This window comes from Balaenoptera borealis, assembly GCF_965194805.1.
Source record: "Balaenoptera borealis genome assembly, chromosome: 14".
NCBI lineage: Eukaryota > Metazoa > Chordata > Mammalia > Artiodactyla > Balaenopteridae > Balaenoptera > Balaenoptera borealis.
In genome coordinates, this window is record NC_138875.1 from 79,871,524 (window position 1) to 79,898,202 (window position 26,679).

Below are 26,679 nucleotides of genomic sequence, written 5' to 3' on the forward strand. Positions count from 1 at the left end.
CTTTATGGAGGGCCCGGCTGCTGGGCGCTTCCCAATGCGCAATCTGGACACCGGCGGGTCCGCTTGGCGTGGACCGAGGGGCCGGCGGCCTGGAGGCCTTTGTCTGTCTGTCCGCGGGAAGGGGTCCGGGGGTGGGATGCGGGGGTGGGGTCCGCGCGCGGGCAGGGAGGTGGCGGCTCCGGGCGGCCAGGCCCGGGCCCCGGGGGGCGCAGAGCGGGGGCGCGGGCGGCATGGGCGGCGGGCTCACCTCACCCGGAACTGCTCCTTCCACACCTTCCCGCTACTCTGGCACAGCTCGCGCAGCCGCCGGCAGGTGCTGGAGACGCGGCCGATATCGGCGGCCGTCAGCGAGCCGCTGCACAGGATGTACTCCAGCACCTCGCCGGGCAGGTTGACGAGGCAGCTGAGGCCCGCTGCCTCAGGCGCGGCCTCCTCCGCCAGCGCCGGCACCACTTCCATCGCGCTGTCGACCGCTGCCGCCGCCATCTTGTCCGCGTACCTGGGGCCGCCACGCGCGCGCGCGCGCGGGCGCCAGGACACCCCTCTTCGCTCCGCCCACCCGCCTTGAGGGGTGGGCGCCAGGGCCGCCCCGCCCACGCCCGTGGCCACACCCCCTCGGCCCCAGCTGCTCTCGGAGGGCTGAGCTGTGGCCAAGGGAAGGAAATGCGTTTTGGAAAATAACAGCGAGGTGGGGCCCGGAAGCTGTGAATGGACAATAATAGTGGCATCCATGTTTATTATGTGTGCGGAGCGTTTCCTGTCAATGAGCTCGTCGGCCCTTCCTAATAACCCTATGAACTGTTCTTCTCCCCAAGTTACAGGTGGGGAAACTGAGGTTCAGGGAGATAGATGGACTTGTTGGGAGTCCCTTGTCCTAGATTCTAATCCAGATACACTTGACTCTGCTTGACTGTATGCTAAACAGTATGCTGTAATAATAACAAACTTAATATTCATGAGCGGGTGCCCTGCCAAGCACTCTAAATCCGTTCTTCAAGGACGCCTCATCTGAGCCCTCTGCCATAGGTACCATATTTTATATACGTTCTACAAATAAGGAAAACCTGGCTCATAAAGGTGGGAGTCACTAGTTGAAAGTCACAGAGACAAAAAGTGGTCGAACCTGGATTTGAATCCTCCAAACAGGAGTTCCCATTCACCTGTGGGTGGGCGCTCTCTTACTTACATGCCTGCACCTGTTTATTTTTCCAACTCAGTTTAGTTTCCTGACAGGCCCTGGGCTGTGTGCCTTGGGGATACAGAGGTGAATAAGACAGTGTCCTTGCCTCCCAGGAACTCAAAGTCCTCACCCCCTCTCCCTCATCCCCACCTCCCGTAATTTACCTTGCCCCCTCCCAAAGTTTCCTGCCTTGGAAAGGGCCAACCATCCCTCCGTTCCCGCAAAACTGGAAACTGCTGCCATCCTTGCGACCTCTCTTTCCCTCACCCTCTGTATCCAAATGCCCCATAGAGGATAACATATCCAAGCCTCCATTTCCACATCTATAAAATGGGGATAACAATAGATCTTCCTATTAAATGAAACAATACATATACATCAGTTCCTGTTGCTGCATAAGAAACAAACACAAAGTCGAGGAGCTGAAAACAACCTTGTTTTTGTGCTCTTGATTTTGTAGGTCAGGAAATGGGGAAGGGCTCAGCCGGGCAACTCTGAATTGGAATCAGGTGGTAGCTCCAGATTCTCTGCTTTCAAGCACTGCATGCTTTCAAGATCCCACAGGGCCTGGAAAAAGTGTTGAGATCTTAAAGTGTGCTAGGAAACACTATCTGTATTCAAATGCCCAACAGAGGTTAAGTTCTCTGTGCCTCAGTTTCTTCAGAGAAACTTTTTTGTGGGAACAGGAAAGCAATTCTCTTTTCTAAAAGATCACTCCTAATATTTCTCAAATCTATCTCTTTCTCTGTCTCCTCAGCCACTGTCCCCATCCATGTCTCCAGGGTGGCTCTTACCAGTTCAGGCCTGGCCCTGAGAATGTGAATATCAGCCTTGGTGACACGCAGACCTCGGTAAGGTTTGCAGCCTGTTAAGTGGAAGGCAGACCCCCACAGCTGCACAGGTGGTTGGTAAGACATTCTTATGAACGACTATGGATTTCTTTTCAATGACAAATTAAAATTAAACTCTCCTGCCAATCCAGAAAATCCTCCCCAAACCCTAGGAAAGAAGGAGAACAGTTTTATTGTTGAACAAGCATTAAACTAGATGGTGATGCACATCACAGGTAACCTGCTAATGAGATTACAAAGACAGAGAGAAATCCCACCCTTTTATATACAGCCAAACATTTCATCGCGTACATGCTTCTGAGATTAATGGTGGCTTGTAAATTACCATGCACTTAAAAAGTAAGAGGACCTGATCACACTTTCCCTAGTTTATTCTTTCCAAGTTCATCCTAAGGTCACCTGGCAAGTGGGGTACACACTGTACTACCTGACTTTGTCTCAAGGAATAATAAAATTGCTCATCTTTGTGATAAGCTGGTGGTTACAGCCTGAAAGCGAGTGCTCAGACTTCCACATCGCCGGGAGAAAAGGACACTACCTTCCTTGATATTTACATTTCAAAGAGATGGTTCCCAGGCCCTTAAGAGAAACATTTCTGGGCTGTGACATTGGCAAGAGGCTTATTTAGCTTTTGAAAAGATTTGCAAAATGTACGGTAGACATACAGTGGAGTAGTATTCAGCCATGAAAAGGAATGAAGCACTGACACGTGCTACAATATGGATGAACCCTGAGAACATGATAAGTACAAGAAGCCTCACACAAAAGGACAAATATTGTATGATCCCACTTCTATGAAACATCTAGAATAGGCAAATTCATAGAGACAGAATGTAGATTAGAGGTTTACCAGGGGCTGGGAGGGAGGAGGGAATGGGGGGTTACTGCTGAATGTGTACAGAGTTTCTGTTTAGGGTGATGAAAAAGTTCTGGAAAGAGATAGTGGTGACAGTTACACAAGATGAATGCCCTTAATGCCATTGAACCGTATACTTAAAAATATTTAAATCGTAAATTTCCTGTTATGTATAGTTTACCATAGTAAAAAAATAAAAACAGCACCCACAGAAAAGATTTACATCCGTATCAAAGAGACAGAGGAAAGATTTACACATACAGAATTTGTCAAGGAAATACTCTAAGAAAGGAAGGAGGGAATGTGTCTCTTTCCATTTTGGCAACAGGGAAAATTCTAAGTTTTTAAGGTACCCTTTCGCTGAACTGCTGACTGTATTTAACCCAGAGCTGGTCCCCGCTACCTGAGTTCCTATTTAAAATCCCCTAGCAAAAGCCCAAATCCTTGACTACCCAGAGTTCCTCCTGGGTGCCCTCTCCCTGCTGTAGCAAAAGAATAACCCTATCTTTGTGGACCATCGGTGTATTTCTGGTTATCTTTGGCTGGAGGACTTCGACGTTCCTCTCCCATGAGATCGCCACAGTCCAGCTAGAGAGACCATTTCAATCCCCCTCAACATCTTCTATGGCTTTCCTTGTTCTCCAAATAAACAAACACATCCTTTCTCTTCTGATAACAGCCCCTAGACTCTCCCTCCCACCTGCTAATCCAGGGCCACTTTCCTGGAGTGTCTGCAGCTCCCACTCATCCTTTAGGTCTAACTCAAGCACTTGCCTGCAGAAACACATGTCTGCTGACCACAGACTAAGTCTGCTTCTGTCTCTGCCCTTGCAGAACCCCTTTTATTCATTCAGTACACACTCCCAAACTGTCATAATACACACCTTGGTGTGATTATCAGATTCACCCACCAGCACGGGCCGATTCAGGCTTCGCGGGGTGTGGACAAAGAATGTTGCCTCCCATTTCAGTAAACAAAGAATGCTGCAGCCATCAAGCCATCAGCTGCCCCCGATGGTGCACCCTGAGGGGAATTCAGGATGGAGAAAAACAGGGTACTGGCCCTACATAGTTAAGATGCCTATCAAAGGAATGATTTTAATAAGCCCAGACTCTTGCATATTTTCATACATAGAAAAGCACTAAAATCATTAACTTGAGATGTCTGTTTTTTTGTGATTAGCAGTAATCTTTTGATGTTTGACTACATGTTTTGTTTTTTCAGCAAAAACTCCTGTATATCCTGGCTCCTCCCTTTCCACTTCGGAACAGTTCCCCAGAGCTATCTGAGAGGCTGCCTTCCCTGGCCAGAGCCCTCAGTAAGGTCCCCGAATAAAACATAACTTGAAACTTTTAGGTAGTGCTTCTTTTTGCAGTCAGTAGGGGCCTGAAGCTTTCCTGTTTGGAGGCCCTGTTTTATTTTATTGTTTTTTGGCCGTGCCTTGCAGCTTGCGGGGAACCGGGGATCAAACCCGGGCCCTCGGCAGTGAAAACTTGGAGTCCTAACAACTGGACTGCCAGGGAATTCCCTGGAGGCCCTGTTTTAGAAAAGGAACACACAGGATGAACTTGTAAGTCAACAGGAGGGCATTTATGTAGAATGAGGAAAGAAGGCACCTTGGATGAGGGGCCCAAAGTTTATCATTAATTCGATGATAAACACATTTCTTCCTATAAGAGGTAACCTCCGTAAGAGCAGGGCCTCTGTCCCGTTTTGCTCAAATATTTACTGAAGGTACTGCTAGGGTGTATGAGAAGGCTTTGTGCTGTCGCCGCCCAGTCACCCCTGGATGTGTGTGGCTTTTCCCCTCACCCGCCCAAGTCTCCTCAGAGTCACCTAATTGAGGAGGCCCTGCCTGGCCACCTCATTTAAAACCCTCTGTCACTCTGCCCTGCTTTGTTTTTCTCTAAAATTTCTTACCACCATCTAACATACTCTTCAAAAAAAAAAAAACACTTAACTTATGTCTCTCTCCTTCCAGTAGAATGTGAACTCTACTGGTTGCTCTCCAATGTCTACAAAAGAGCTTGACACATACTAGGTCCTCCTTATATTTCTAATGAATGAGTGAATTAATCCCATGGGTGCAGCGCAATTGAGCTGGATGTATTTTGCATGTGGGGTGGAAGTGTATCTTTGAGGGCCAGAGAGTAGGCTATGGTAGGCTGAATAATGGCTCCCACAGACGTTCACATTCTAATCGCTAGAACCTGTGAATAGGTTACTATGGTGTGTGGGTTTTTTTCCCCCCCAACGTTGCCAAGCGATTCTCCGACACCAGCTGGGTGTCCTACAATTCAACTCAGTGCTGACACCATCTACCTGATACTCTCGACCAGGAGACAGATCCCACAGGTTAAGGGTTCAGTCCTACCAGACTGCCCCCCCGGCCCCGCCCACATCAGAAGCCACATTGCAAGTCCGTGTTGTCACCTGTGCTTCTGCCAGTCTGGCTACAGCTCGGAGCTCCCCATGACGCCCCTCCTTGTGTTTGATTAATTTGCTAGAGTGGCTCACGGAACTCAGAGAAACGTTTTGCTTACTAGATTAACCAGTTTACTATAAAAGGTATAACTCGGGAACAGCCAGATGGAAGAGATGCACAGGGCAAGGTATGGGGAAAGGGTGTGGAGCTGCTGTGTTCCCTGAGCCCATCACTCTCCCCAAATATCCACATCTTCACCAACCTGAAAGCTCTCCAAACCCCGTCCTTTTGGGTTTTTACGGAGGCCTCATTCCATAGGAATGATTGATTAAATCACTGGGCATTGGCAATCGATTCAACCTCCAGCCCCTCTCCCCTCCGAGGAGGTCAGAGGCATAGGACTGAAAGTACCAACCCTCTAATCACCTGGTTGGTTCCCCTGGCAACCAGCCCCTTCCTCAGGTGCTTTCCAAAAGTCACTGCAGTAACATAAACTCAGGTGTGGCTGAAAGGGGTTTGTTAATAACAAGACACCTTTGTCACTCTTATCACAGGAGATTCCAAGAATTTTAGGAGTTCTGTGCCAGAAATAGGACCAAGACCAAATATATCTTTCTTATTGTAAACCACAATATCACAGGTATCTTACATGGCAAAAGGGACTTTGCAGATGTAATTACGTTAGAAGTCTTGAGATGCAGAGATTATCCTCTACAATCTTGTGGGCTCAACGTAATCACAAGGGTCCTTATAAGAGGGAAACAGGAGAGTCAAAGTCAGAGAGAGGGGATGTGACGATGGATACAGAAGTTGGAGTGATGCTGGGCCATAAGCCAAGAAATGTGGGCAGCGTCTAAAAGCTGGAAAGCATAAGGAAATGGATTCTTCCCTAGAGCAGTAGCAATAAGAAATCAATACAGATTAAATACAGATTTTACTTTTCTATTGCTGCCATAACAAATTACCACAACTTAGGGGCTTAAAACAACATAAATGTATGATCTTATGGCTCTGGATGTCAGAAGTCTCAAATGGGTCTTACGAGGCTAAAATCAAGACATCAGGAGAGCTGTGTTGTTCCTTCTGGAGGCCCTGGGTGAAAATCAGTTCTTGGCCTTTCCCAGCTTGTAGAGGCTATTTGAATTCCTTGGCTCAGAGCAGCATGACTCCAACCTCTCAGCAATAAAGCAGTATGCCAGGGAGATTTTTGTGACTGTTTGTTACTCAGCATTATTGTGGCAATAGGTAACAGTTACATAGAAGCAGGTAAAATGCGTGCACACACACACACACACACACACACACACAATTGCAAAGCAGTACCTCCACGATGCCAAGCGATTGGTACAGGCAGGAAGTATAGTTGGTGGGTAGAGGAGGGCTTCCCTGAAAAGGCAGTGTCTGAGTCCAGCTCTCAGCAATAGAGGCGGGATCCGCAGAGGTGAGAGGGCAAAGTGGGCTTTCTAGGTAGGGGGTGTGCCAGAAGCAAAGGCCAACCAGAAGGAAAATAAAAGCTGTGTTTAGAGACCTTGGGGCGAATCAGTGAAGCTTTGCATGGAGCAGTGGCCGAAACAGAAACCCAAAGGCTGCTTGTGGCCAGAGCGGGCACTGAGTGTTGGCCGGAGGGGTTGGTCTTCCCCCTCTGGTCCCTGGCGGCCCCGAATGCCTTTGAGCGAAGGTGAGATGGGCCGAGAGAGATGTTTCTGGAAAGGCAATCTGGGGGCAGCGTGTGCCTTTCAAGGAAGGCGATGCTATTAGCACCAGCTTGGAGGAACATGGAACAGGTGTCTCTCTTCCTGCAGACTTTGCTGGCGGCTTTTCTGCTAATAACTGCATTCCCATTAGTGACTCTTTTTAAAGCCTTCAAAATGAAACTGATTCAATTACTCACTGCGTAATGTTTAATTAATGCCACAGATACTACACCTTGAGTTGATAGTATGTCTCAGAGGCTTTCTCGCATTTAATAGTTTCTTTTCCCCAACACATCCTTATGAGATGTGGGGCTCATCACCCTCGAAGATCTCAAAATTCCTGGAAACAGTAAATTAGTGAGGAGAGAGTGGGGCTCCCAATATCAACTTCCAACCTCAATTCTGAGTTCCAGCTGAGAAAACCAAGATGCCTAGAAGCCAGGAGACCACCCACTCCTGTCCTCCCACCCTGTTCCCAGGTCTAGTAATAACAAAAGACTTGAGACTTAAAAAAAAATCACTTTACTAATTACTTTGGTTTTAATCTTCTGCTATTTGATTAACTTAATCTTATTTTCCTCCAGAGGCTATTGCTAAAGTGATTTCCTTTTACTGATGTGGGTTAAGCTCTATATTGATTGTAAATACTTTCCCTGTTTTTGCTTCCTTGGCGATTTTGCCAAGGGTACAATGAAAAAAATAAGAAGTACATTTTTACTATTTAACTGACTGCAAAGCCCATATTCTGTAATGATCTGCAGTGATTCAAAAATCCTTTTTCCCTCCTCCCCTACTTGTTTTCCATCCCCTTCTCCTTTTGATTTGTGGTTGGGAAGGTTCTGTTTTGGTGTAAACTTGGATTTTTCACCTGGTTGCCAGGCAACAGAAGCCACCCCATTCGGGATGCATATAAATGTTAAATTGTCCCCAGCCACGTTTGAGGCCGGACCTGTCAAAACTCCAGTGTGTGTATGAATCACGTCGTCGGGGAGCTGGTTAAAAACGTGAGCGGTGTCAGACCTTATCCCCAGCGAGCGCTAATGAGCAGGTGTGGGGAGAGGCCAGGACCTGGCTTTTAAAACCAGTGGCCCCCGTGATGGCAGGTGGTCTGGGAAACGCAGTACCTAAGTATCAATTGACAAATGGCATCAAGATGGGGCTGTTTGGACTTCCCTGGTGGCGCAGTGGTTAAGAATCTGCCTGCCGATGCAGGGGACACGGGTTCGAGCCCTTGTCTGGGAAGATCCCACATGCCGCAGAGCAACTAAGCCCGTGCGCCACAACTACTTAGCCTGCGCTCTAGAGCCCGTGAGCCACAACTACTGAGCCCACGAGCCACAACTAATGAAGCCCACGCGCCTAGAGCCCGTGCTCTGCAACAAGAGAAGCCACCGCAATGAGAGGCCTGCGCACTACAAGGAAGAGTAACCCCCACTCGCTGCAACTAGAGAAAGCCCGCACGCAGCAACGAAGACCCAACGCAACCTAAATAAATAAATTAATTAATTAATTAATTTAAAAAAAAAAAAAAAAGATGGGGCTGTTTGAGCTTCAGTAAGAGAAAAGGGCTGAGAAAGTTGGAAGGAACCAGAGCTAGAACCTTAGTTTACTTGTGTATAGGACTCCTCGATTCTATCCTATTCTATTCCATTCCATTCCATTCTGTTCCATCATGTTATATGTGTGTTGCCTATATTAACTCACTTAATCCTATCGCATTCCAATGAAGTCAAAATGATCACAGCCTATTTTACAGTGAAGAAGTGAAGGTACAGAGAGGTTAGGCAACTTATCCAAAGTTGCACAGCTACGAAGTAGAGGAGCCAGGATTTGAATTGTGACGGTCTCTTAGCAGCAGCACTGTGTCGGCTGGAAAAAAACGCACAACCTGAAAGTTGAGAATTACGTTTTATGTGGAACCTTACTGAGAACTCTAGCCCGGGAAGGCAGCCTCTCGGATAGCTCTGAGGAACTGTTCCAAAGAAGTAAGGGAGGAGCCGGGATATATAGGCGTTTTTGCTGAAAAAAACCCAAACAAACATGCAGTCAAATATCAAAAGATTACTGCTAGTCACACACACACAAAAACCCCCAGCTATCTCAAGTTAATGATTTTAGTGCTTCTCTATGTATGGGAAGATGTAACAGTCTGGGCTTATTGAAATTATTCCTTGGATTTACATCTTAACTATCTAGGGCCAGTATCTTGTTTTTCTCCATCCTGACTCCCCTTCCAGGTACGCCATGGGGGAGGGGTGGGCTGCAGAGGCCGACGGCTTGATGGCAGGCAACATTAGTTGTTTACCGGAATGGCAGGGAACATTCTTTGTTTACTGAAATGGCAGACGACATTTTTTTTTTTTTGGTCCACAACAAGGTGGTGGTTAAAAATTCAGATTCTAGAGCCGGACAGTCTGGACTTAAACTCCACATCTAACATTTACTGGCTATGTTGACTGGCTGACCTGCTTTCGCCTTAGTTTCCCAGGTTTTAAATTGAGGAGAGCAATGGTAACATGTCAAAGTATTTTTGTAAAGACTGGCATTTGATAACTGTTAGCCATTATCTTAATTCATTTTTGTAGGACAGCGTGGATCCGGGTACTGAAGCATCCCCTGACTCCTGCTTCCTCTCTGATCTGCATCTCATGTTTGAACTTGGGCCTGAGGCTCAGGGATGGGGCAGAGGTGTCAGGAACCGTGTGAAGGGAGTGTTTGCTGTTGGATAAATAACTCTGTAATTTAAAAGGTTGAATATCGAATGGTTTGTGCTTTCTGACCAGGAAATAGGTGTGAAGGTCAAAATGCCCCAGCGTCTAAATGGCCACGCCCAGAAGGGCATGAGGAAGCCCACGCCCCACTTGATCCTTTGATAGTAGCCACTCTGTCAGGGTATTTGGGGTCGGCTCCTCTTCATCTGTCCTTTTAGGGCTTTTGAGGTCTCTGCCTTTTGGAACTGGGTCTGTAGCCAGTCAGGAACTAGGCTCAGGGTCTCAGGGTTGTCGTGCAGGGAAGAAGGGCTGAGGGGGAAGGTGGTCCCGTCTCTTTGGGGGTCCTTTCTAGGGATGCAGCTGTGATGGGAGCAGAGGTGTCAGGGAGGGGGGTGGACACGATGCTAAGAAGTGTCCTCCAGATCCATGTCAGGAGTCAACGGCTCTTCCTCTGGATGCTGGGAATGCCCTCATGCCCTTGGGGCTTGGCTTCTGCTGCAGAGAGCGAGGGCTTCTTGTCCCAAATCGGGACAGCTCTGGAAGGCCATTTTCAGAATTCCCTGCAGTGTTGGCTGAAGTTTCTGTTGAGACAACATTGCAGCTCAGGCTTCCCCTCCCGCCTTCCCAAGAGCGCCCCCCGCGCCCCCCTTCAGCCTCCTGCTGCCTCTGTCTCAGACTGGGCTTCCTGGTACCCGGCCCGCTGCAGTGGGCAAAGACATGAGAAATTCCAAGCAAATCAAACAAAAGACCACGGTCAGTCGAGTCAAGTCCACTTTTTAATATTTTGACCATGATGCAAACAGGCATAAATAGACTTTTGTTGAATTCCATCAAATTAGAAGATAAGAATTATACAGAAGAAGAACATGCGGCGAGCACAGCCTGGACAACCTCGCAGAGAGCATGGGGCAGGCGTCAGTCCTTCGAGAAGGTGCTGGAGCGCACGGGACACTTGGCGGAGATTAGCAGCATTGAGAGCTCAGAGGTAGGGGGAGGTCCGAGCTTCTGGCAGCGCGTTCAGTGACAGGTGACACCGGCTTGGCCCACCTTCCTGGCTCCCCAGACCCGGAAGGAACGGAAACCCACCACCACTGGCGCAGCAACGCAGGGCGACCCCCTCCCCGCACCCTGCGCCCCCCAGGTAACCACTGCTGAGCCCGGAGTGGGTCTTACGATCACGATGACACGACAACATGGAAAACAGGGTGGAGACGGGGTGGGGGGCACGGGAGGGCGCTGGGCCTCTGTGGGTCTTCATCGGAACTGGATGCCAAGGGCACAGCATCTTATGGAATCGGCGCTGTCATCCTTCTGTCTTGGGCAGGAGTTGGCGGAACCACACTTTTTCATTCCCTCTTGAAATCCTTCAAGTTCTTGGCGGCAGACAATGGAGAGAAAACCATCGGGCTGAGAAATGCTCTGCCTATTCCAGAAGGTGGATGGTGAGAAGGCCTGGGGCAGCCGGTAGAGATTCTGTTGCCCCCAGGGGACATCTGGCAATGTCCGAAGACATAGTTGGTTGTCACGACTTGTGAGGGTGGGGTGGGACTGCTACTGACATCTAGTAGCTGGAGGCCAGGGGTGCCACTCAACACCCTACAATGCCCAGGACAGCCCTCACCACAAAGAATTCCCCAGCCCCAAATGCCAACAGTGCTGAGGTTGACGGACCCTGGACCAGAGTCTCCTAGGAGCCGAGTCTGGGCACTTTGATGTCCTGGCGTCACTTTCTAGAAGACTATGGAAAGCTGCATCTTCAGGCAGATCTGTTCCTGCCTGTCAGGGCCACCTGCTTTAAGAACGGGCTCTGCTCTGGACCAGACACGCATGCCCCGCTTGCTCAGACCGTTCAGACGTTCTAGGACACGACAAACTCAGAAACATACCGAGGCGTATTTACTCCCGATCACCTCCCTTGCATGCGGCTCTGACAAGTATTAATAGAGAACAGACCCCACCCACACCGCCAAACAGCCCTTGCTTTCCTGGCGTGAAAGTTTACCTGGGTCTTCGCACCTGAGACACATCATTGTGTCTGTGCCACCAGGCGGGCACCGGCAGGTGGACCGAAGTTGGGGTGGGTGTGGAAGAAAGAGGAGAGGCCAGGCTGGCGTTAGTCCCCAAAGGCCAAATTCAGGTGTGTGGGGACCATCTGTGTTGAGTCCCTGGGGGGCACGGTCACTCCCTCAGCCTCTCAGATCCTTTATCCTCCATCCCAGCTCTTGGCCTGTAATTCTTGAGCCGAATGGCACATTTGGATGCAGGAGAGGGCTGGCAGAAGACAGGGAGTGTGGGCAGGTCCCAAGGGAAGCCCAGATTAATATTTCTTTTTCCTTGTCACTGGCAGACAGTCTCAGATTAACATGCCGATTCAGACAGAAGACTTCGAGGGTAAGGCGGGCACAGTGCCATGCTGGCAATCGGGGGCAGGGGGCGATGGAAATATACAAGGAAACATGGCCGGCTTAAAATCTTAAGTCCATGCTTTTCCTAATGGCATGAATTAAAAGGGCCAGTGCCCTTTTAGTGGTAAGGGGGTCCAGACATCGGCTTGCCCACTCTGGCAGGAACCGTTTGCACCATGATCTGGGTCAGAGAATCTCACCTGTGGCAAACCGACTTAGGGCAAAACCTGACCTCCTTTTGGAAGCCCAAAGCAGGGGGCTGCTGAGAGTGTGTCTGGCAAGAAAATCCCGTGTTCTAAGGCCGATGTCTACTGGCCTGGGGTCAGTTCTCTTTCTGCCCATCTAGGCGTGGCTGGACCTTGGAAGGATCCACCCTGCTGACTCGGGGAGAAGCTGGCTATCATGTCAGTTCCGAAAACGCAGCTTTACTTGGAGGCTGTTTTTTCTCCTGAGACCCATTTCTCAGCCTAGAGGCAACACTCTTGACTCTCCCTTTGTTCTCATCCTCCACAACAGGTGGGAGTCCAGGTCCTGGTAATTCAACCCCCGGAATGTCTTTATCACTACATCTGCCCTTTCCCTCATTCAAGCCTTGGGTTTCTGCAATAACCAACCAATAGTTGAACAGGTCAGCCATGCAGGCTCTGTGCTGTAGCCAGAACATTCTTTTCCAAGCATAACCCAAATCACCTTATTTTCCCCTTTTAAAAGCACTCCTAAGGACTCTGTGTTGCCTACCAAATAAAGTCAAAATCCCTTGACAAAATTCTGTCTGTTCCCTGCCTGTCTCTGCAGTGTACCCCTACCTTCCTCAGCCTTCCAAAGCTGCGCCATGTCTGAAGCCAGCCCCAATTTACCCTGCATGCCCCCTGTCCATGTCTTTCCCCTCTCCCTTCCTCCATCCTGGCAATCTCCTTTCCCCAAACCTGCTGGTGGAATTCCACCCATTGCTCAAACCCCAGACCTGCATGTAGATTCTAAGAATTGTGTCTCTGCATCCCAGATCCTAACCTTCTGTAAGAGAGGAAATGTGTTTTGCTCTGGACACTCCACGGCGCCTTCTGCCTACTGGAGAGGCAAGAAATGATACAGATTAAGTGAAACAAAATTTGATAGCTTATAATGGGCCAGGTACTGTAACTGGGCATTTTATGGGCATTAGCTCATTGAATCCACCTTGTGATACAGGTAGGTATGTAGGCTCGGAAAGGTTAGGTCACCAGCTCACAGCTGTCTACAGAGACAGGGGCAGAGTTAGCATTTGGACTCAGGTCTGCTTCTAAAACTCCATTTTGGTGGGTCTGAAGCAGTCCCCCAAAGATACCTGGCTGTCTCACTCCACAGAAACCAAGGGAAAACCTGCATCCTCTCAGGGAGTTTAACGACTTCTGCTTCTTTTGCAACACAAGGTACAGGAATAGAACTCACAGTGACAATAGGTGAACACGACTGTTCTAGCTTTCCTGTGGCAGGGAATGTCTCATCCCTCCTGGCCAAACTCACTTTTGTTAAGTGGAGTGGTCAGCTACTGCTGACCAGTTCAAGAGAGCGCAAGAGAAATAAGAGGGCTGCAACTAAGGCGACCCCTGAATGCCCAGGCAACCCTATTTTTGTTCATCTACTGTTACACCAAAATTGGCAGGCTACTGGGACTGAACTACAAACCACCACAAGAGAGCAGCATTTAGCCACCCTGGATCAGAGCTGAACCTGAAATCAGGGCTCCACTCCCTCTGCCTCTTGATAGGTTCATCACAGCGAGGCTTTTGGTATCAGAGATTCTGGCAAATGAGAGAAACACATCAGACCAATCTCCTGTCCTCCAGCCAGGAGTTATGAAGCAGCTTGTGTTGAGGGTTGAAAGGTGTTTACTTAAAAAAACACAAAATAGTCATTCTCGGGAAGAAAGATGAATCCTGGTGATGCAATCATTTCTTTAGACTCCCTGATAAAGCAAGATGATATTTTTCTCTGTCTGCCTGCTACTAGAAGGGCAGGGCTATTTGAAGAAGGTGCCTGGCATGGAATAAGTGCTCGTAAGTATTTATTTGGCGATGCAAAAGCATTCATGCCTAAAGCTTGATTTGGAAAGGGGAGCACTGATTAATTCCTCTATGATGGAGGTTGGACACAGTGGTTCAGTCCCTGGGGAGCTAGTGACATCTTAGGAGGTATCTCCAAAAGGCTCAAAGGGTTGGAAAGGAAGCCTCTGGGAGGAGAGCTACTGGCCAGAATCATGTTTGCAGGAAAGAAAGGGTTTAGAATGGGCTTCCCTCCTGGTCAGAGAGGGTCAGCCAAGCATGCCAAGGGCTTGGTCTCTGTGCCATGGAAGCCTGAGCAGGAGGAAACAGGATTAAAGGCAGGCAGGGAAATCATAACTGGCACGAAGGCAAACTCCAAGTGCCAGGGATGCGATACCAGCGGGGGCTGCCGGGAAGGGTGGAAAAAGGCGACATAGAGTTTGCCCTTTGTCTTTAAGAGTCTCTAAGGTTGTCCCCTCCTGGGGACACCTCTTTGGCACCCCCTATCTAAGGCCCTTCCAGAGAGAGCCAGGGCTCTCTCCCTTTGGCAGACCTCCAAACTGAGCATCAAGAAAGAAATGCCCGTGCGCTGTACAGAAAGAAAAAGCTGTCTTTCCATCGGACAAGACAAAACGAAACAAGACGGAAGATCAGAACTGGCTGATTGCTTGCCTTTCAACACTGGGAAGGCAGTTCCTGGGGGGTCAGTGGAACTTCTTGGCTCTCTCTGGGTGCTGCTCACCATTGATTTTTAGCACTTAAGTGTAGAAAGCGACCCTGCCACCCCATTTCCTCTGAGAAGTTGAACTCTCTCAGGTCTGCCTGGGAGAAACTGTACCTGCCCTGATTCCTACCAAAGACTTTCCTGCCTGTTTTTGATCTGAGTTGAGGATAATTTATTTGTCAGAATTATCTTATCAGGTTAAAAATTGGGGGGAATCTCTTTTAGAAGACCAAAAGCATGAGGGCAGGTACTCCCCACCCTGGCTGGGGTCCTGTAGAGGAAGCCGTGAGATACCTCATGACGGAGTCCCTCTCCAACCCGATCTGCTTTCACCGGCTTCCATTACTTTATCCCCAGGGGTGAAACAGCAAGCCTCACTTGGGGGAATAAAAAAATAACAGTGATATTCTTCCTTGATACCATTTTCAATCTCTACAACTTTAAAGTTTGATCCATTCATACTTTTTGGCTTCATAACATTACAATTAGTGGAAACTAAGGACCAGTGATATCGTCCAAAGTTAGCCGGTGGCAAAGACGGGAAGATTCTTATTTCCAGTTCATTCCCTTGGACAACATTACTTCTGGTCTTGTGGGTGGGAGTGCCAAATCAGGCGATCCTGATTTGACCCTGGGGTGCGTGGGGTTGGGGAGCAGGTTTGCCCAATCCATTAGATGGGTTAATTTCCCAGTAAGGGCTCCGCTAACTGGGGCCAGCATCTAAATGCATCTAATTCAGTGATTTCCCCTTTCATTGGAGATATCCCCCTTGATCATCACACCCCACCTCCATGCCCTGACCCTATATAACCAGGACAATTAGGACGCTTCCAAGTGTTTCAGGCATGCTAGCACAGACCCTTAATTATGGATGTGTGAGGCCCCACTATGGGCCGGGGCATATTTCTTGGCACTGAGGGTCTGCAGGCGACATGCCTGCATGGGCAAGAGGATGGAGGGAGACCCAGGCCCAACACACGCTCACACACGCACGACCAGAATGCCATCATAAAAAAGGACAAGGGGGATTTGAACGACTGAGGGACCAGCTCAAAAAACTCTTCCGTCTGGTCCCTGCAGCCTCTCCAGGGCAAACCCCAGAAAACACCCTAACACGAACCACAGCCATGTTCCAGTGGTTTCATGCACTGGTGATTTGCCCTTGTCAGAAAGAGAGAGAGAGGGAAACAGTTTTGTAAGAGCCACTGCGGATTATGAAGGCATTGCACTGCAGCAGGAAAACTCAAGGAGAAAACCCAAGAGGGCCAGGAAACCACTGAGAGGTGAGAACCCAGGAGAGGAGGGCCAGGACACGGCGACAGGACAAGAGGCAGAGCGGGGGCCACGTGCGGGCCCGAAGGAAAGGTTCAGCAGTGTCCGTGCTTACAAAACCTGCAGCCATCCTGGCCGAGTGCAGTGGGGTGCCATCCACCTGGGCAAGAGCGTCCAGTTAGGAGCTGAAAACCCTGTAGGAGGAGAAGTGGGGAGGGAGTTAGTGCCACAGGAGCAAAGGCTGCTCTGTTTCCTTACACAGACCCAGAGAAAAGCACCTGAGCTCTGGGTGCTTTGTCTCTTTCACTTCCTCGTTAGCCCCAGTGCCTTGGACAGGACCTGGCACCTTGCTGGGGCTCATCTTGAGTGAATGAATGAATGAATGAACAGATGAATGAATGCTTGCTCACCCACACAACAAACCAGGACGAGATGTGATCTTCAAGGCAATAATGTCAGCCTGCTGGACACCAGTGTATGTTTTCGAGACCGCCGTGTTGTCATAAGGGGAAAAAAAATGGGGATGCTTAAGAAATGGAGTGTGTGTGCCCTAGGCTACTGAAAACGAAGCAGCTGAATTCCCACCTAATTTAAAGGGCACACGGTGGTGGTTTCGAGGTGCTCTGTGGCAGAGAATGGGGAGAGTGAGATTACAATCAAGGGTGACATGTCATGGCATTAATGTAAGGTTAAAATAGTGAGACTCAGTCCCAGTTTTGTGGTACCTCAGACCATTTCCAGCAATTTCTAGAAGACAAGTGGAATTGTCAAATTAATATCAACTGGAATTTGTGTCAGTGAGAATGCTAGCGGCGCTCTGTGGGTGAGGGAGGTGGTGTAAACGCTAGGAGCAGTGAAGAGGAATACAAATTTTGCAGTGGTGAGGGCCATCACTCAACTGGGGGCGCCCCGGTGGAAGTTAACATCCAAAGCTGGGGTCCCCACACTTGAGGGGAGCTCAGAATCCCCTCCAGGGGTCGTAAAATCACAAACCGCTCGGTGCCCTGACCCCAGAGCTTCAGATTCATCAGGGCTGGGGCAGCCTGGGAATTTGCATTTCTAACACGTTCCCAGGTAGTGCTTATGCTGCTGGTCTGGGGACCCCACTGCGGGAAAGCCATGGTCAATGAAATCAGACATCCCTGCCTGGCAGGGCTCTGCCCAGCCCGCCCAGGGGTGGAGCCAACTTACTCATCAGTGTCCTTTTTGCTCTCCTCAATGAAGGCAATGGATTCAGATCTAAGGCGGTTGGTCACTTCATATGTGCGCAGGGTGACCCCGAAAATATCCTCATGGTACCGGTTGTCATCCTAGGGGACAGAAACAACCAGGAAACAGACCTCAAATGCCAGCCAAGGGCACGGAGAAGGGCAGACACATTGATACCCTGGAATGGAATATTCCTAGAGAAGACGGTTCCTTAAGAAACGAGGTGTAGGGAATTCCCTGGCGGTCCAGTGGTTAGGACTCGGCGCTTTAACTCCCGTAGCCCTGGGTTCAATCCCTGGTTGGGGGACTAAGATTCTGCAAGCCCTGCGGCACAGCCAGAAAAAGAAAGAAAGAAAAAAGAAACGAGGTGTAACCCAGGGCCCCCAGAGACCCCTTTGGTCTCTAAGACTCTGTTTCAGCAAGACCCTCTGCCCTCTAGGGCACGGGGCCTCTAAGCCAGTTGGCAAAGAACTCTTTTGCTCCCATCCAGAAACATGCTGCTGCTTTGTGGATTCTGAGGATAGAAGAGCTGAGGGGGTCCAGTGGAAACTTCTCCATTTCCCCCTTTCCTCCCTCCTCCTTGTTCCTGCAAGCTCAGATCTGGGCATGGCTGGGTTTAGTGTAAACATCACAGCCTGTAGAGACCAGCAGAGATGGGAGAAAAGACAAAGTGCCCGCTTAGCACTCAGGAAATACCACGGTTGCCAAAGTGGAGACTTCTCTGAACATAGGAGTTTTTCTGACGATGAGCATCTTAGCTCAGCCTTGCCCAGAAACAGACAAACAAAAAAGACAACTCAAGGAACGAATGATGATGAACTTGTGGCATCTGGGAGTTTCTGGAGCCATTGGAGCTCCTGAGGCAGGACTGAGGGATGGGCATTAAGAATATCCCAGAGGGCAGTGTCGCTGAGCATTAAATTCTGGCATCCTTGGTCCCAAAGGTTTTGAAGAAAGTTGCCCATCTGTAGAGTGGATTCATTTTACGTTGCGGTGGTTTTCAATCTTATTCTGCAGAGTTTTGCAGAATCTATGAAAGTGTCTCCCAAGACTCATACCAAAGAGACAGAGTGGTGAGGGCTCTGCAGCTCTCCTTGGAGCTGTGGCATGTCTACCAGAAAGTTGTTGTTGTCATTGTTTTTAACCTAGTAGGGTTTATTATCAGAATTGGAGCAAGGGCTTCTTCTGCAAAAATGTTTGATTACTGCTCATTTAGGGAAGAAGGGAGAAGAATGGGATCACCCCTGGAGCTTTGTGGAGGCCTGGGACTCAGTTTATTCTATTTGGGGCAGTTGGCCACATAGTTAGGACTTTGCTTACTGGGCTGCTACTAGCCTTTGTGTAAATTAGGAAAAGGCATCCCTCCTCCCAAGGTGCACTGCTTGGGAAGCCAAGCATGGGGTGGCTTTCATCCCCCACTTGCCCCCTTGGACACACCTTTTTGTGCAGTGCCCAACCTGCACAACTGCACAGAGCAGTGCTGCAGCTTGTTTCTGGGGACAGGAAAAGTTGGGTTAGGATGGTTTCCATCTAGCTACCCAGTGGTCCACCCACTTGTTATTTTCACACATCATAGCTCCCTACCATATTTAATACAAGCACCTGCATGTCCCACCATCCTTCCTTCTCTCTCAACTATGGTTTGGGACCACTATATCCTCTACCCCCAGTCATAAATGGGAAAATGGGAGCAGGGATGTCATCATGGGTCCCCTAGTCATTGAGACAGGAAGGATGAGGAAGAGGAGACAGGAAGCTGGATGCCAGAAAAGGAATCCCAGGAGCTGGCCCATCACTCACCCTCAGCCTGCTGATGAACACGCCGGCGTCCTCCACCGAGAGCTTCCCCTGCTGGGTCATGATGCGCTGGATGGCTTTGAGGACATCGGCCGCCATGGTGACGTCCCCGCAGACGTAAATGTGGCCCCCTTGCTCCTTCAGGGCTCGGTACACGGGTTCTGCCAACTGCTCCTGTAGGATGTCCTGCACGTACTTCTGCAGGGAGCAGGAGGGCCAGTGAGAAGGAGCCGGGCTTCAGGACAATCCTGTGTAGCTCACTCCCTGGCCCCACCACCCCGGGAGCGGAGTCAGACACAGGGGCTTGTGGGCAGGTCTATATTTTGTGCAGTGATGCAGGGGACTGGGAAGAGTGAAGCAGGAGAGGAGGGAAAGCCGATCTGAGGGTGTGATGAGTTGCCCCCCACTCTGGAGCTCACCTCTGCTGAGAACCCTCTTTGGAATCATGCAGCACGCCCCCCAGAGCCATGCCCTGGAGGGGCGAAGAGGGGGGCATCGTCCACCCGCTCCTCTCTTCAATGGCCTGTGGTCACCCCGGGGGTGTTAACTCCCGTACACTTCTAGGTGCGGGGCTGGTACTGCAGGCGTCCTATGTCGGGGTGCCAGAGAAGCCCCAGGACAGACAGCAAGAGATGGGGGCCGGGGAAGGGGCTGTCAGGTTACACCTGGGCAAAGCCAGCTGCTGCAGGAACTGCTGGAATAACAGGGGGGCTAAGAGGATGTCAGGTGGACACAAGGGGTGTACAATGCAGCCTCCAGGGAATTTGTCTGGTTTGTCCAGGAAACTTCCCCCAGGCGAGCCCGACATTCAGCTGGTACGTTCCGGCACGGCTGTACCTGCTACCGAAACATTGATGAACTTCCATGCCAGATGTCAAGTAGCTGCTGCCCAGATCCTCTGAGTGCCCCCCCTCCCTGCTTTCCTGGCTCCTTTCCTGGGACACCCCTGGGGGTCCAGTTGAGAACCCCAAGATCCAGCGGGGGCATGCTCCAGTCCTGCGGCCTGTGTCCATTCTGACTTGGAGTGCCTCTTATGGGCTGTTTAATTTTTTTTTTTGGCTGCTCTGCATGGCCTATGGGATCTTAGTTCCCCGACCAGGGATTGAACCTGGGCCCTTGGCAATGGGAGTGCGGAGTCCTAACCACTGGACTGTCAGGGAATTCCCTGTTTAATTTTTAAAATTCTTTTTATTGTGATAAAATACACATAACATAAAATATATGTGTGTTTTAAAGTGTATAATACAACGCAGTGGCACTCAGCACATTCACGGTGCTCTGCAACCATCCCCTCTACCTGGTTCCAGAACCCTTTCATCACCCCCAGAAGGAACCCTGTACCCTCCCCATTCCCCCTTCCCACAGCCCCTGGCAACCATGAATCCGCTTTCTGTCTCTATGGATTTGGCTGTTCTGGATATTTCATGTAAGTGGCCTCATAGAACGTGGGCTGTTCAATATTTTAAGTCAAATGTTTATGCTCCGTGCTTCCTTAAGTTCAGAGCAATGTCACGGAGGAGAATTCAGAAAGGGTGAGGGGGTTTCTGGGAACGGGATTTGCATGTGTGGAGAGCATGTGTGTGTGCTGGGCTGGGGTGGGGGGGACCATGAACAGGCTGGGGGTTACCTTTGGTTTGTCTGGCTCCCGGGAGTAGGCTGTGTACAGTTCTCTGAAGACCCCCTTGCTCTTGGCCTGTAGGGTCTCCTCCCTGTAGATGTGGTCTATCTTGGACTGCCGGCACCCGAAGACCAAGACCATGGGGCAGGGACTCATTCCTGGGGACCGGGAAGATCTCCTGTCACCGACAGCTCTGATGCCTGATTTGGGGGGGGGCAGCTGGTGGTGCCAGGGCTGCTCAGAACCTTAGCACGTGCTACAGGGGTAGAGGTGCACGGACCCTGGGGCAGGCGGTATATGGACTCGCATACACACACACGCACATGCACACACACTGAGGGAAGTAGGTGAAGTGTGTTCAGACTTCGGCAGGCCTCTCTTCTCTGGGTCTCAGTCTTTGCTCTGGGAAAGCCCCCACCACTGGGTACCGCTAACCCCCGAACCCTGAAGCTAGACCGCCTGGATTCAAATTCCAGCTCTGTGTGATGCTGAGGCGCTTACATAACTTTCTATGTCTCCGTGTCCCCAAGTACCAAATGGAAATAATAACAGCGTCTAACCTCGTAGGGTTAGTGTAAGAAGTAAATGTAAAACATTAGACCTGTGCCTGGTACACAGTGAATACAGTTGTCCTTCGGTATCCTAGGGCATCAGTTCCAGGACCCGCCCTGGATACCAAAATCCACTGATGCTCGAGTCCTATAGAGTTGGCCCCCTGTATCCGAGGTTCCTCTGTATCCGAGGTTCCACATCCGCAGATTCTCACCCAGCCTCGGAGGGTGTAGTACTATGCATATGTATTTAATGAAAAGAACTTGCGCGTAAGTGGACCATGCAGTTCAAACCCATGTTGTTCAAGGGTCAACTGTACTTTGTAAATGTTAGCTATTCCACTAGACTGACAGTTCCACTGGAGCAAGTTTTTTTTTTAAGTTGTTTCTCTGTCTTGTTCATTGCTGCGCCTCTAGTGCCTACGATAGTGTTTGGCATTCATGAGATGCTCAGTAAATTCCTGTTAAATGCATGTCAGAAATGTGGTTTTTTTTCTCTCTCTCCTCCCAAAGCTGATCTGTTGTGTTTCTTACACAGCAAACCCTGCTCCTGAATTACAGTCTTTGGGACCATCCCATGAACACACATCCATTTGATAAGGCTTAATGCTTACCCCTTCTAGGGCTGCTTACATTTTAAGATGGGAGTCTTATCTTAACAGTCCAAGAAATGTCTTCTGGGGATGGAATTTCGGGCCTTGGAACAGGCTGTGTGGACGATTTGTTTGGACAGGTCCTTTGAATTACACCGTAAACTTCACCCATGGGTCTGGTCACTACTGTGCTCCCCCTCCGTTCCCAGGTAGTGACACAAAGCAGAGAAGACATCACCATGCCTCTGGGATGCTGGGACACAGCTGGGCCTCCCCAGGTCCAGGGGGTAGAAACCATGTGCCTGCTAGACCATGACTCACCTTTGTGTTGGATATCAAATTGCCGTTGCTGCCAGAAGCTTCGGAAAGGGGCAATGCCTGTGCCCGGGCCAACCAGGATACAGGGCACTTGGGGATTTCGGGGCAGGTGGAAGCTGGGCGCTCTGGACAAGGAAGAGAGAGTCAGAAGCCTTGCTGAGCTCAAATCTGATCAAGAACTGTTGGGTCTTAGGTAAACCAGATGGCCATCTTGGGTAGAAATACAATGGGGCTTAAAGCTCTTCAGCTGGGGTCAGGCGGCCCTTATCAGGGTGGGAGGTCCCATTAATTTGGGTCCTCAGGGTCTGGCTATCACTCCATTTCCCAACTATCCCCATTGCTGAGCTAATCCACAAAGGGAGCGGGGTTGATTTAACCCAGGGTTTCCCTGCCTCAGCACTCCTGACAGTGGGGCCGCGTACCTCTCGGTGATGAGGGCTGTCCTGTGCATTGCAGGATGCTGAGTAGTACCCAGGCCTCTATCTATTAGATGCCAGGAGCACCCTCCAGCTGTGACAACCAAAAATATCCCCAGACATTGCTAAGGGCCCCTGGGGGCCAAAATCACCCCAGGTTGAGAACCACTGAATTAACCATCCATGAGATCTCCCCAAATCAGGGAGTTGCAAACTTCAACGTACAAAAGAATCATGTGGGGATGTTCAAAGAGGGTGTAGATTCCTGGGCAATGCAGTAAGTCTAGGCTCAGGACTCGGCATTTTTGAAGCACCCCACGGGATTCTGATGCTGATGGTATCTGGACCATATCATGACCATTCTACCCTTAACAGCTGAGAAAAATGGCTGGCCAAGCCCACCGTTTAGGTAGGGAAGTTATCAGTTGATAAAGCAGGTAACTACAGTGGGCCTAAGCTCAGACATATCCCTTATTTTTTTATTTTTATGTTTTTAAAGCTATATTATTTTATTTGATTGAGGTAGGAACACTTAACACATATTGACCGGGGGATTTTTACACAAACTGACACCTCTGGCCGTAATATGTCTCCGATCAAAAATGTGTTTAACGTGAAACCTATCCTCTTAACACACTTTAAAGAGCACAGTACAGTATTGTTAGCTATGGGCAGAAATAGCCTTTAAAACTGAGTTTGGAAAGGGAAGATGGTTGACGGGGAGGGGAATTAAATCTTCCCGGTCTCTAAGAAACTGGGAACACATGGGGTGGCCAGCAGATTGTGGATAGAAATTTCACTAGTCTGCAAATTCCATGAAGGCTGAAACTGCATTTTGCCTGGTTGTCTACTGTAGCCCCATCTAGCACAGGACATGCACTTGATAAATATCTGATGCATTGACCTGAACTTGACTAGAGGACTTGCTTAGCTTCTGCTATGTTGCTCTGCCCCCATGATCCAGTTTCCTTAACAGCTTGGAGCGATGCTGAACGTTGATATCAATCCCATCTGACTCAGCCGTCTCTCTAGAACCCTTCAGGCTGGTCCACCCACCCCATCTCAGGACATGAGGATGCAGATCTGGGATGGCTGCTTCTTTTCATTTGCCACTCACCCTCTCACGAAACAGGGCACCACTTCGTCAGCCTGGATCCGGTTGAGCCAGGAGGAGCACACGCCGTGGTGAATTGGTCCTTCTCCATCTAACAGGATAACCGAGGTACTCTGGCTCATTTATTGTCCCTCAAGCTCCCCCGTCCCTGGCTTCCCCCCATCCTCCAGTGCAGAAGGCTCACAGCCCCGACGCCAAGTTTCTGCCTTGGAGTTCCCTGTCTGGATCCCTTCCTCTGACGGGGAAGAGGAAATGGTAAAGCTGGGGTGGGCTCATGGCTGTGAAACTGGTGGTTAGGGGTGGCTTGTATTCCAATCGTGCCCACTGAAAGGGCCTTGATCGATCTGCTCTCGGTGGCCTGTCAGGACCCCAGTCTCAGAGCTCTCTCAGGCACCATGCGTTTTTTGTTTGTTTGTGTTTTTTTTGGCCACACTGCACAGTTTGCAGGATCTTAGTTCCCCAATCAGGTATTGAACCCGGGCCCCAGCAGTGAGAGCGCTGAGTCCTAACCACTGGACCGCCTGGGAATTCCCAGGCACCATGCATTTTAATTGCTATAACCAAGGAGGAAAACACGGGTGCAGAGGTCAGGTTATCCGGCTGACCTACAACCAGCTCCCCCCTCGGAGGGAAGGGGTGGTGGGGGCTTGTTCTAGCTGCTGCCTTGGGGGTATGAGGGGAGGACGGGAGTAAAAGGAGGTCTCAGGCTTTTGGAGAGGCCTCCAAATGCACATCTCATTTCCTTCCTAATTCTGCACAGAGCTGGCTCTGTGAGCTGGGATGGTTTGCTGCTCTGCTTCTTTTCCCAGTTTCCTGGTCTTGGGGGGTGGGTCACCTCACCAGGATTTGGGATGTGGCAGAAGTTTAGGCAGATGTGCAGAGGCCCCTGGAGGGGGGGAAATGCAGACCCGGGGGCTCTCCCAGCGCCTCTGCCCACCTCGGGTGCGGTAGGAGACAATGGCCACGGTGAGGTGCACCTCGTCGGGGTACATGTCCGGGGAGGAGCTGATGGAATAGTAGCGAGGTTGCAGCAGCGACAGCTGGGTCAGGAGCAGGGTGGAGGGCATCTGGATGGATGGGAACTCCTCCAGCACCTCCACGATGTTTGGGTTCCTGCCCCATTTCCATTCCTCGTACTCCTGCAAACCCTGAACCAAGGAGAGGGGCAGAAAAGAACTCGCAGCCAGACCCTGGAGCAAACTTCCAAGGAGCGCTTGAGGAGGTCCAGGGAAGAAGGCAAATTAACAAATAATAATAGTTAACTCTTGCCTAGGAATTATTCTGGGCCAGGTTTTCATTTTTGCAAGGACCTTATAAGTCTGATTGTCATCCCTATTTTATTGATGGGGAAACTGAGGGATATAGAGGTCCCATGGCTACGAGGTGGTGGCAGACTTCAGCCTGAAAACCAGATCTGGCTCACGACCTGCTCGTATGGCCCGTGAGCTAAGAGTTGTTTTTACATGTTTAAATGGTTGGGGGTAGGAGGGGGGAATCAAAAGAACAATACTATTTCATGACCCTAGACTATGACATGAAATTCAAATTTTGGTGTCCACAAGTAAAGTTTGCTTGGAACCCAGCCACGCCCACTCATTCATGGATGGTCTATGCTGTTGTGCTACAATGGCAGAGTTGAATGGTTGCAACAGAGACACATAGAGCATGAGTCTAAAATATTTACTATTTGGTCTTTTACAGAAAAAGTTTGCCGACCCCTGTTCTAGGCAGTCTGGCCCCAGAATCTGTGCTCTTAGTATTACACTCTCCTGCCATTTGCGAAGGTCAAGAGAAATGCACTGTGAAGGGAGTCATGACTTGCAGGCGTGTGATTTGTGGGTCTGCAAGGCTGGAGGTGTATCCTCGGAGCGTATGGGTCACATTCAAGATGGTAAAAGACAACCCCGAAGGAACAGGTTGGGGTGTGGAGGACCATGTTCAGGGGCATGTTGACAGCAAAGCCCAGGTGTTACTAGGGAACACAGGAACTCTCTGGGGCTCTGGAGTTATTTTTCCTACATCTTAGAAGCTGCCCTTAGGAGGCTCAGATTTTAAGGAGGGGTAAAGCATATTACCAGTGCATTGTATAACCAAGCTTTTCCCCATGTTCCTAAAGACCATCCTTGCTCTGCTGATAGGGTATGGCATTCTGGAGAACGTGCCTTCCAGACCCCCAGCCTCAGTGACTTCGAGCTGCTGGGGCTCAATTGGCCAAAAGCCCCAGCAGCTGCTCACTGAAACTGACATCCCCCTGAAAACTGACATGGATCTGATCCTATATGCTTCCATTCAAACTTTCTGCCCTCTCCTTCACCTGGGGTCAGGCTTGTTTTGAGGTCTGATGGTTCTCTCAGTCTTATCTGACTCTGTTCCCATTTTCTCTCACACAGGTGTTTCCCCTAATAAAAAAAATCCTCGCTCTTTTAATGGAGTTTGCGCTTTTTGGAAGAGGCGGATTAATACATACAGTTACATCAAATTTTACTTTAAATAATCCTGTGCAAAGAGTGCAAGCTCTGTTCCCTCTGCAGATTATCCCCCTTCCGTTACTTAAAATTTTAAATCAAAGTTATGGGTGTACAGAGTTTAAAAAGTTAAATAATTCTGCAAAACTTACGATTAAAGATAATGCTCTCCAACTCCCTAGAGGTAACCATGTACAGTTCTTTTAAGTGTTTTTTTCTGGTGCTTATTTTCATATTTCTAAGTAAGATGCACTCCCTGAATTAAAAACAGAACTTCTTGTGCCACCATTTGATTCCCTCTCCTGTACAGCAGACGAAAGTGAAACCATCATTTTCTGGTGGCTTGCTTACTGGGGAGGAACCCCACTGGGAGAAACCTGAGTGGTCCTCCCAGCTAGGATTTTTTGCAGCAGCTTGGTTTCTAAGCAAGGGCGGTAGAAGCTGTGCTTTTTGGTTCA

At 49.7% G+C, this 26,679-nt stretch overlaps 2 protein-coding genes and 1 long non-coding RNA gene across 16 annotated transcripts in view; 1 reads left to right on the forward strand and 2 right to left on the reverse strand.

The window, feature by feature from the left end:
* FBXO21 (F-box protein 21) overlaps positions 1 to 550 on the reverse strand; it is a 57,654-nt gene extending 57,104 nt beyond the window's left edge. For 3 of the 11 annotated variants that reach the window (XR_014234476.1, XM_082355721.1, XM_082355720.1), the window contains exon 1: positions 248 to 545. Coding sequence is in view for 6 of the 11 variants with exons in the window: in XM_082355721.1 (XP_082211847.1) it covers positions 248 to 486 (239 nt within the window). In the remaining 5 variants the exon portion in view is untranslated. Of the gene's footprint in view, positions 1 to 247 lie in introns of all 11 variants that reach the window. The other 8 variants (XR_014234473.1, XR_014234474.1, XM_082355722.1 and 5 more) reach the window with 6 other exon arrangements.
* The window catches only part of LOC309611398, a 545,103-nt gene that overhangs the window by 76,614 nt on the left and 441,810 nt on the right, over positions 1 to 26,679 (forward strand). The window lies entirely within an intron of this gene.
* The window catches only part of NOS1 (nitric oxide synthase 1), a 200,128-nt gene continuing 183,925 nt past the window's right edge, over positions 10,477 to 26,679 (reverse strand). For 2 of the 4 annotated variants that reach the window (XM_082355693.1, XM_082355691.1), the window contains 7 exons: positions 24,694 to 24,904; positions 23,760 to 23,847; positions 22,230 to 22,351; positions 20,774 to 20,922; positions 19,150 to 19,344; positions 17,332 to 17,450; positions 10,477 to 16,334 (listed from right to left, as the gene is read on the reverse strand). In XM_082355693.1, coding sequence (XP_082211819.1) covers positions 16,319 to 16,334; positions 17,332 to 17,450; positions 19,150 to 19,344; positions 20,774 to 20,922; positions 22,230 to 22,351; positions 23,760 to 23,847; positions 24,694 to 24,904 — 900 coding nt within the window. In that variant the 3' untranslated portion in view covers positions 10,477 to 16,318. The other 2 variants (XM_082355694.1, XM_082355692.1) reach the window with 1 other exon arrangement.